Below are 11460 nucleotides of genomic sequence, written 5' to 3'. Positions count from 1 at the left end.
TTCTCAATTCCGCATTTGAATTCCCATCCCGATCGATCATACTATGGATCGAACCTCAGAATCCAATCCGGAGTGTTTTTGCATTACCAATTTGCATTACTCGGCAATGAGATCCGTGACCGAACGGAGCATTTTAGTTCTATTTTTCATGATTTTTTAAAGCTTTTATCGTTATGGCTAATATCTTGCCCGAATGGATGGCACTCTTGCTTGCCCCAATTTCCGCTACGAATGCCCCACCGTTCAGCCTGCTTTGTAATACTCCAGCACGGGCATACTCGTTCCCATGGCAATCGATCGTCCATCCTTACTGAAGATATCCTTGTTGCGCTGCAACCACAGACTTCCAGTTACATCGACAGCCTTCAACCGTTTGGCATGCTTTAAGAATGCATCCATATCTTGCACGTTAAGCGAAAAGCAGTGGCTCACATCAAGCTGTTCCAGCTCGGTCGCCGTAGTCCAATGTTCGAAAAATTTACCCAACATGTTCGTATTGCCGGGTAACGCCAATGAGCGCAGTTTCAGCGGGCGTGACCGTAGAAATTCGCCCAAACTATCGTCGGTTAGATCACAGCACCCGAGATCGAGATGGAGCAGCTTGTCCAACAATACGGCCAACGGTCGTAGCTGCTGCTCGTTCAGGATCGTATAGTTTATGGTAAGGTAGCGCAGGTTCGTACAGTGTGTTGCCAAACTTTCCACAATCAACTGTTTCAGTGTTTCGTTCATGATGTATCCGCCGGAAAATCGGAACGCTTCCAGCGTTGGTCCGAGACTGGTAAACACGTTGCGCAGATACTCCGGATAGTTCTCGCGCCCCACCACACTACGGTAGTCGAGCTCGAAGTGGCGTATTTTGCGCAGATGCCGCTGGCAAAGGTGTAGAAAGCGTTGACAGACGGAAGACAGCACTAGCAGCTCGTTGAAGCAGAAGTAGGAAAATATTTCCATTAGAGAATCTTCGTCCAATGCGAGCAGCTCCATCACATGGCGAAAAACGACGGACGGCGACGGAGTTTTACGGAACGACGGAACCAACTCGACAACACACGGTACACGGTAAGATGTGTAAAAGTGACCGTGTTTTGTTTACGTTGACAATCATATGATCGGTCGTTTGTTTTGCTCTGGGCAGACTTCAAAGTTGCAGGGTTAGCTGGTTGGATTTGTTAACCAGGATTTAAATTACTTCAAGTAACGAATGGCGCTGTGGTTGATGTCTTACAATGTGTTGGTCAGAAGTGTAAAATTGAGCCATAATATAAGTGGTGCGAGGATAATTTCTCACAGATATGTTTAGCATCATCACCCGCCGCACTTAGCGCCGATTTCGGAAGATTTCTCAAAAGAAAATTAGCTACCACCTCGCGATCGTTATTCTCAATTGATCCTCTGTTTCCCTTTGAGGTCTCACGCGGTTAGAGCCTCAGGCCATAAAATTTGGCAAGTGGTAGTGGCCTCACAAAATGCCTCTAGCAACTCTTCGAATTTCAGGAGGATTCCCACATTTTCTCGTCAACGATTGATAGTAAACTCGGTGTAGTTATGGTTCAGTGCGTACTTTTATTTTCATAACAACAGCTTATCCGTTGCGGATCCAGCTTCCGATCAGGCTGGCACCGATGCTAATGAGGGTCGTCCAGAACCGTCCATTGGGGCTAGCCTTCAGTTCAGCCAAGATCTCCTGTTCTGACCTTGCGCCCGTTCCGGCCTCCGCCTTTGTCTCCTCTCCATTGGATTGAGCGGTCGCTTCCTCCGGTGCGGGTTGTGGGTAGGCCTGGCAGATGCACAGCACCGCGAACAGGGCAAGCAGGATTGCGAATGCGAACTTCATGTTGGAGCCTATCGAGTGTTAAGCTGCTGATGATCTCCTCGGTTGAGTGCCTGTGCTTATATACTAAAATCCAGCAGCAAGTGACATACACCTACAATTGACACAGCAGGCGAAACAGTACAGAAGACATACCATCTGCAGCAACACTTCCGCATGGTCTGCGAAGTGCATTAGAACATTAAATTTTCTAGAAGAATCTTTCGTGGCATCTGTTTTACATACATCTGTTTTGTAAAGGTATAATCTGTTTCAGGTTTGAGTGTAGTGCGGAACCATTCCTCGCACGTCAATTCCGCAATTCGGTTTCGCAACAACTTGCGAAAGGTGCTATTTTCGGATGAAATACGAAATCTAAATTACGCAGCCAGCTTAACAACTGCACCTTCTACAGACCGACATAAAGGAGTCTTAACAGGCTCAACATTTCTTTAAAATAAACAAAAATAAAGAAAATAGTTTTATAACAGCGGAAATAAAATCTTCAACGTTGAAACAATTGATGAAGATCGTTTTCATTTTCGCTACAATTAGACAACAAATTAGTCGCACCACATTGGTCTGTCTCAGCTAGTCTATTTGCAACTTTTCTCCGGTTAATTCGAATGCACGTCACAGTCCGCGAGCTTCTATGAAAGATAAATTCATGTTGAACACAAAATTTTATACAAAAAATGTTTTTGCAGTCCAATTATAGTAATCGAATATCTTTAATGTCGCCGGTCCTCACACTGCAGGACCGGATATCGAATCGCGTCCGAGCAGTTTCACAGTAGAATAATCTGCTCTCATTCAAATGCGTACATAAGAACATCAAGGAAGTAGTTGCAGTCCAAAGATCATTGAAGATCGCTCATTGAATTGAACTGAGTGCAGGGAAAGCTTTGACACTGATTCCTCGACAGAAACTAAACCGGAGGTAGCTGTGTCAGGGATGCTTGATGCATTTGCAAATACAGCAGACTCTATTTTGGGCCTGATGACGGGGGAAATTTTGTTACATATGTTGTATCGCCTGTGCAAACTGCAACACCGTTTTGACAGGTTTAACAGCTGTGTCAATTGATTGTGAATTTGCTGATTGCTACTCTATTTGAGTATATAAGCACAGGCACTCAACCGAGGAGATCATCAGCAGCTTAACACTCGATAGGCTCCAACATGAAGTTCGCATTCGCAATCCTGCTTGCCCTGTTCGCGGTGCTGTGCATCTGCCAGGCCTACCCACAACCCGCACCGGAGGAAGCGACCGCTCAATCCAATGGAGAGGAGACGAAGGCGGAGGCTCAGGCGGGTGCGAAGTCAGAGCAGGAGCTCTTGGCTGAGCTGAAGGCTAGCCCCAATGGACGGTTCTGGACGACCCTCATTAGCATCGGTGCCAGCCTGATCGGAAGCTGGATCCGCAACGGATAAGCTGTCGTTAAGGAAATAAATGTACATACTGAAACATAACTACATCGAGTTTACTTTCACTGGTTTTCGTTGAAATTTTTGGGATTATCAGGAGAATTAAGAATGTCTTTAAGAAATAAGACATTTTTATTTGCTTTGTCCTTAAATTTGTGCCATTTTTCAAGGTAGATCCACTGAAAAATGGATACAAGGAAGATTTCGTCGAACCACTCTTTCGATCCAGCATGTTAAATGCATTTTGAACGATTATTTGAGTTAAAACATCGATGCACAGATTTTGCAACAAGTTCTGTCAAGCGGTGTATCGTTGCTTCCATGTACAACGTTCCATAGATAGCAGAAACTATATCAGTTGTTTAAATTTTAAAATTTTGTTCAAAAGATCAAACCAACTCTTCAAATTTTCTACAACACTTACACGACACGTGCGAAGAACAAAATGCTATTTAACGGTAATGCAGCTTTGCCCGGTACGATGCACTTTACCGATGTGATCGCATACATTTTCCCACAGCCTTGGGGAAATAAACACTCATTCCAGATTACAGGCCACATGATTCTCAAATAAACCAGTTGGCCACATGGTACATCGACAAATGTTTGTCAAGCTGTGCTGTTTGAGGCATCCAAGTTTCGTCTTCAGATGGTTGAATAGTTTAGATTGTACGTCAACATCTCAGAGCTTCTAATTGTTCAGCTGAGGTTCTAGTTGTTACGAGAGAGCTTCTAATACTTGTACCGTTAACTACGTTTTTAAGTTTAGAATATCTTTGGTCTAGTGATTATTATATGAGAAATATCTTTTATGATAACACATTGAATTGAAAACTATAAACCTTCTCCTGTATGGAATAGCTTTATCCGAATACAAGCTTACTACTGCAATTGCCTATATTTTGGACCCTTTTTATTGTTACCATTTTCTATTATTTTGCCTGGAACATATATGCGTCTTTGATTTGATGGACCATCTATGAGCAAACATTTTCTAGAATCACGAAAATAAGGTTACAATAAGGTTTAAAAACTAAGTACCTTAATAGGCCGATAAGTTGTACAGTACAATATGGGGCTGGGGCTAATAAGTTGAGCTACATAAAAGATCTGTTTTAATTTACCAAAACACATTTTTTATACCACTCTTGTATTGACCTGCAACTCAGCTGATCGTCAGATTTGTTTACCACAGTTTGCTCCATCGTTCTGGAGGATTGCCTTGGCGGATTGTGGATTCTGTATTGATACAGCAGACATACGTGGCCTTGGTTGTCAGCCTTTAATTGATTGTGAATTCGCCTTGAGGAGTATTTGCTACATACTTTAGAGAAGCTAGGTGTAAAAAATAGTGGAAGCATTACAAAAATTGAAGAAATGGAGGCGCAGGTGAAACTAGAACATATGTGCTAAGAGCATTAAACTTTACACAGCATGGAACAACATCTGTAGCTCTTCAATCACGAAAAACCGTAAGTTTTTCGAGTGTTTTAAAGAAAAATTTCCGCAGCATCTTCGCGGTAGAGAAGAGATATATGACATGGTAAAATAATTCTTAAATTTGTAATAAAAAATGTGCCATTTATTAGCTCAATGAAGCTTTAAAAATATACAAAAAAAAAGCTCAACCAAAGCAGAACACTTTATAACCATGCATTCTGGATTTATTACATCAGCTCGATCTTAAAGCATAATAGCTTCCTGCCCAGTAGTTTTGTAGCATTGTAAAAGTAGCTGCAACAATGTGGAAAAATGAAATTCCAATTGCCGTTGGCACTTCAAAAGCTGTTTTGACAGAAATCTTATTTCAAGGCACCCTTCCAACCAGCACCATGTTTGCAAGACGCGCACTGAAGCTACAAAAGAATGCAACACTGCATCGTCGTAAAACGCACTGCGAATCCGCATCATTCTCCATCGAACGGATGGACGGTTGGTCTGGGCGCACCCTCTTCCAGTGCTGGGTTTCGTCAGCTTTCGAAACCTATTCACCATTTTTGCACGCGATGCATCATCACTCAACGAAAACCCTTCGTTGTGCTGCTGCTGCATTTGCAAGCATCAGGTGCTGAATGTACAATTCAATATTGTATTCAAACAGGCCGGTTGATGTGCTGGATGGAAATTGAAAAACTAACGCAATTAAAAGATGAAACCGGAACGAATAAAGCGGTCCCGTAACAGGGTTTAGCCATTACGTTGTATGATTGCCGTAATGCGGGTTACACGGGAATTGGTGGTGTGGAGGTGGTCATAAATGGGAAGCATTAAATAGCCAAACTACAGCGCAAAAACCGAAAGCGTTCAGTAGCTAATGAGTGTATTATTTTGTATCGAGCTCGATAGCGGAAATATTTCTTGTTGGCTTTTTGATGAGCTTTGAAGATATACCGCCAATCAACATCAATTTCCCATTTGTTTTCGAAGGAGCGTATAAAAAAGTGACGATAGTCGAATCGTTTTATCGATTTATTGTTGCTATTTAATAGGGCGGTTGAGCAACTGAGGTTGAGAAGTAGAGCCTTAGAAGTGTTTTTTTTTCTTCCTTACTTCGTGATAGTTCCTTAACACTAATCAGTAGTATTTTGTTGTACTAAACTTGTATGGACTGCAGCAAACACTATTATCACACGAAACCCAGTGTAGCTTTCCACATTCGAACTTGAGTTGACACGAAAAGGAAGCCTTAAAGGGGCAATTGATTATACTATTTGCCATTTCAATACGTCTGTTGAAACTTGTGTAGCTATCCTTAACGCAACTATTCGTCAAACAAACACCAGTTTCACACCAATTAATTACTCATCGCTACAACGAATCCTTTAGATGGATTTGGTGGTTCATATAAGACTCTTTGTTGCAGCCCTCGCAAGCACAGTTGGTTGCCTTTTTATGGTTTCAAGCATGACCAATAGCACATAATTGGAAGAAGAATATGGAACTGTTATACTAAAATAGGATAGCCTAGACTAAATGAAGCAACTGCAGATTTTTAAATGTTACAAACATTTTCAAAGAGTTTCATACACGGAAAGGAAAGTTTAATCAAATAAAATTTTGTTTTTAAATTTGAGTTAATCATTAAATTTTTTTACCCTAAACGTGGCCAAAGTTTATGTACTAATTGAATTAAGTGATGTATATTAAGTATAAGTTGAGAACAGGTATATCGAGAGCTATTTACTGAACAATTTCATAAATTTTTAAAACAGGAATTTTACGTTTCTTTTAACAGTTTTCGAACATTGAAGACGTATAAAATCTTGTTGGAATTGGATTAAAGTCAATAGAACAACGCAGAGCCAGAGCCATCTCGGTCATTGGGTCATTCTTCATGTATGCACGCCTTCGTAGGCCAGTACTTAGTGGTATTGCTCATACACCTTATCAAATTGACCTGTGAAGCAATCAATAAAGCCAGCTTTTATCCACCAGTGTGCACAAGACTCGAGTTAGGAGTTTTATTGATCCGATGTTCTGAACTAAAAAATCGCTTTTGACAACATTAAATTAATAAAATGGAAAGAAAGCTCAATAAAGAACTACATTGTGGTCAATTGTTAAGAACAATTTACAACTTAATTCACTCATAAATAAAGCAAACAATTTGTTTGTACGTAAGCGGCTGAATTGAATCGTTGATCATCAAACGAAAACGATGAATCCCTACATTTAAACGCAATAGTTTGTATTCGTTGTTTGCTTCGAGTGTTGAATGCTCCCTCACACCCGCCGAATTCCTAACCATGGTACCAAAAAGGACAGTAATATGGTTGTTTTGCAAAAGCCCATCATTCAAATCTCAGTGCAACACCCCTTAGGTTTGAGATGGTTATAAAGGGCGTGCTGTGTCTGAACGTTCTACCACCACAAGCAACACGGTACTGCTCCCAAAAGCCCCGGGAAGCCCTCCTTCTGTGGTGTGGAGACCAGTTCAGAGAAATTGAATCCCTGCTAAGTCGATTATTGTGAAATTGAAACTTCATTGTTCGATGCTAATTAGCGATCCAGTGTCCGTTTTGGGGTGCGCTTTGCCACTGGTGCCACTGTTAATTGATTATGGCATTGGTTGTGCCGGCCGTGGACGTGGTACGTCAGGGCATTAGCGCGGGCGGCTAAAGGGCAGGATGCATGATTGATGACAATCGTACGAAAATTATCCACCCGGCGTATTTCATGATTATACCCTTTTCGTGTTAAACAAGAGCACGCAGCACGAAGCAGTTTGACCCGCTAACTATTTGATGTCCGTCCTTTTCGGTGGGAAGCGCTGGGAAAAGGAAATCTCCTTCCTTGTGTGTTGTGTACAATAAGGGCGCGATTTCATTTGGTGGAAATGTTTTGTCAATGTAAACAGTGCCGCGTGGAATCATGGTAATCGTTTGCTTTTGAGTTCTGTTAAGGGTGTTTATTGAAAGTGATGCAGAAGATGAAGCTTGTGATTGAGGAAATATACAAATATTTTCAAATGGAGTTGTCATTAATTATTGAGATGACAGCCAGCGACAGCAGCAAGTGGACTGAGTGGCCGCGTGGGGCTCCGAGCTTAAGACCAAAAAGAATCGTTTAGGGATTCTTATATAATTAGGATCCTCGTTACGTAGCAAAGTCCTTGTGTTGAGGCCTCTGTTTGTGGTGAGCGCCCCTCACGCATATTCAGATGAAATTTATACGCAGATAAATTACTTACATAATCCATCTTCACTTCTTATACTGTAATTTTCAAACTGCTTAAGAAAAACTTTCAAACTTTCAATATTTTGCAAATACTAACTATAGCAAAGACCAATAGCCACCAGAAGCCTTTTTAAATTTAAAACCGCAAACTCTGCACAGTCTTGTAGTGAAATCATAATTGAGTGTCGAATTTTCTTAACTCAATACATTCGCTCAAGACGTCAAACCATTTCCTCATCGCCGTTCAGCATTTCACTCACGCAAACTAATCTCATAATACATCATTACTCTTCAACTTTCAGCACGCACACTTACTACAACGCTGCATCGACTGCACCGAAGCAACTCCACTCCACCAAGTTAAACTTTTTTTTTCCAGAAGTCTCACTTTTCATGTGCAGATTTATGAAGTTTCTAATTTCTTTCCACGCCACGCCAAGGACTGTGGGTTCGTTTTTATGTTTCTTTGATTTTATTACCATCCTTCCGAGCGTCAGCTTGCTCGTGGGTTTGAGATTTCCACCCGGTAAACCACTAAGCTGCCACTGGCACAGCCCGGGTGCAAATGAAGTCCGGCTAGAAATTGGAGCCGGAAGTGCAGGGTTCGCGTTGGTTCGTTTTACTTGCGCGAACAATAATAACGCTTTTGACGAGCAAAAAGGGGGAATGGGGACCGATGGGTGGGGGGGAGGTGAAGTACGCCAGCAGGAGGACAAAATACTATGAATAGAAAACAGCAAAACTTGATCCGCATTTTTTCCCCCGGGTTCCGTCCCGGGAGGTTGGTGGTTTCGTATGTTCGCTTTAATCATTCGCATCGAATCGAATGCAGAATCGGGGAAGAACGAATGGGGTATTTGAGGTAAGAAAATATTCATCGACTCGAATGGCTTTGATACATGTAGAAAACTCTGTACAAAAACTGAGCTGTAAAATGGTATCGAACGGGGTAGTGTCGGAGGGAGGCTACATCATAAACTCACACTACAGAACAAGAAGGACATACTGCAGCGGTGCAAAATTGTATTGCAAAGTTCATAATGAGATTTCGAGCATCGGTTGTGAGTGCAGACAACACACAAACGGGGACGATAAATAGCAGAACAGCAGATTTTTTTCATCCTTTGAAAGTCCTATGCGGGAAAGTGATGCCAAGACCTATTTCCCGTTTTCATCGACTTTTTACCTCCACAGGCTTTTTGGAGTGAAAGCAAAGAAAAGGATATTTTTGTTTCGAGCGAATAGCGCAAGTGTGTGGACACGCATTTTAATGTGCGTACGTGTGTGCATAAGAAATCTCTCTCTCTCTCTCTCTCTTTCTTTCCCTATCCCCTTGACAAACGCTTGCATTTTGCTGGTTGTGTAGGCCTGCTGTAAGCCATCGAAGTTACCGCCATTACAATGTAAGTAGCGTGACGCGTGTGTGGGTTGGCTTCCGAGTTGAGATTTCTTCGTATGACGTCAAACAATGGACGATTTACCGTTTCGGCAACGGTTCCCGCAGTCGTGGATATGCTGAATTTAGAGAAAAGAGGATACTTTTGCTTAGAACACAGATTGAGAATAGGTGAGCATGTGGTTTAAAAATAACCATTATGTTTACATTTTGTTCATTCATATAATTTCAGTTTAATATATAATATAATAAATTTTTATGGGGGATGTGGGGTGTGATGAAGGCGTCTTCACACGGCAAAACAGGGGTTCATATCCCATCCAGACCGTTCCCGCGTAGTGAGTTGATAAGCCTGCAGAAGCATATTTCCACGATTTATTTTCAGGAGTAAAGTTGCAAATTGAACTAAAACTAGGACATTTTATGTATTATTTCCTATAATACTTTATTCATAAATGTGTTTTTTATTTATTGTTTTTCAATATTGGTTTATTACTGTTGTTTAATTACTCGATGATCATGTTTATGGAACGAGATTATATGATTGTGCTATGATTTTTTTTTCAATGTATGTTTTCAAATATGTTTCATATTTATTTCCCTGAAAAGCTTGGCTTCCTTTCCTCTAAATTGTCTAAAAAGCAATAACAAAACATTAAGTATGATTCAAACAATCATCTTGCGATAAAATTAAGCAACATTTTCATTTCAATTCATATAAGAAGAAAACGCACATAACTCAAGTTCCCATACCAAAATCAACCAGTTGAATGTCTGGAACAAAGCTGATAAACATTCGTTTCAGTTTCAGCCATTTCACTGGAATTTATTCGAGGAATTTTTACGCGATTTCCTGTAAATTATACTAAACGAAAAAGAAACACATTCCGGGGCGTTTAGCGTGAAGTACAATTAAATAAAGTTTTCCAAGCGTTTCCGTATTTTTGTCAATTGCATTAGCTCACAACACAGTAAACGAACGAGCAAGCCCACTAGCCGAAGGTGATTAATTCATTAGGTTTAAATATGTGGCCCTATATTTGCAATTGGTTTACCATGTTAAGTTGCTGGACAGCTTGCTGCTTGTTGAAATTCCACGGTCAGCAGGCATGCTGTCGATTGCCGACGTTCCGGTTCACATTTCACGCCTGTTTGCCGGCGAAAATGAGCTCCCAGGGCAGTAATCCCGTCTCCCTCGAGCATGATCAAGCTGTGGATGAGGGTGATTTAAATGTGCCCTCTGCGCCAAGAAGACAGCAGCGTACGATTTCGATTCGTGTTACAAATCCTACGATTTGTGTTTGATTTGTGTACTGCTTGAGCTACATATTTCTTATCTTAAAACTAGAAGGAAAAGTGTTGAAATAGTATCTAGTATAAACTACAATTATGTAAAAAAGATCTCTTATACAACACCCCGTTTGCTTTACACTTCGCTCACATCGCAGCGCACTTCTGCAGTTAATTAATTGTTTGCGATTTAATTAGATCGGACTTAAAACGTCTTGCAGTGGGACAGTGGACGTGTGTCAGCAATAACACCGGCACCGATCAAATGTCAATTGATTAAATGAAATTGAAAATCAGGCAGACAAAACGGAGCAAGTGGAATTAAGTTTCTAACTAGCCCTTCATCAACGGGGCACAATCAATAACTTAATCAATTGGCTGATCACTGGTACGTGTGGCGGTTGTAAGATAGGAAGACAGAGCTTAACATACAGCACCGGATCGGTTCGTTACATTGTAAGCAAGTGAGAAAATAACACTAAATTACATAATAACGGCTTCGCTAGTTGCATGGAAAGAATGTGTTGCCCACCGAAGGGGAGGTCCTTGGCGTGATGGAATGTAGTTTTTATTTTACGGTTTTGCAGCAACTAGGAGTGTGGTCGATTGTCCAAGGGATCAGTAGTGAGCCTTAATGACCGTTTGTTGCCTATGGCTTTCTTGTTACCCTTTGTTGAATAATGTTTCATAGCATTTTCTTCTTTTTTTTAGAAAATTGAAGAAAGATACTCCTGCTCTACTTTCTGTGTATCAAAATTCTAATATTTCTATTCTTGCAAAAAAGGTGTTTTTATTCCTGCAATTATCGTAGTAGGTTTTGCAATGGAATGTTTATTATTGATTGTTTATTTAATCA

The 11460-nt window shown here is 41.0% G+C and overlaps 2 protein-coding genes across 2 annotated transcripts in view; one reads left to right on the top strand and one right to left on the bottom strand.

Moving 5' to 3' along the window:
• Positions 1-999, bottom strand: part of LOC126565285 (uncharacterized) — a 433172-nt gene extending 432173 nt beyond the window's left edge. Inside the window, exon 1 of the mRNA XM_050222449.1 lies at positions 241-999. Coding sequence (XP_050078406.1) covers positions 244-987 — 744 coding nt within the window. The 5' untranslated portion in view covers positions 988-999 and the 3' untranslated portion in view covers positions 241-243. The remainder of the gene's footprint in view (positions 1-240) is intronic.
• The window catches only part of LOC126564400 (pre-mRNA-processing factor 17), a 375930-nt gene that overhangs the window by 255607 nt on the left and 108863 nt on the right, over positions 1-11460 (top strand). The gene's annotated exons all lie outside the window — the stretch shown is intronic.

The sequence above is a fragment of the Anopheles maculipalpis genome, chromosome 3RL (assembly GCF_943734695.1).
Source record: "Anopheles maculipalpis chromosome 3RL, idAnoMacuDA_375_x, whole genome shotgun sequence".
Classification (NCBI taxonomy): domain Eukaryota; kingdom Metazoa; phylum Arthropoda; class Insecta; order Diptera; family Culicidae; genus Anopheles; species Anopheles maculipalpis.
This window is presented reverse-complemented; position numbering and strand designations above follow the sequence as displayed.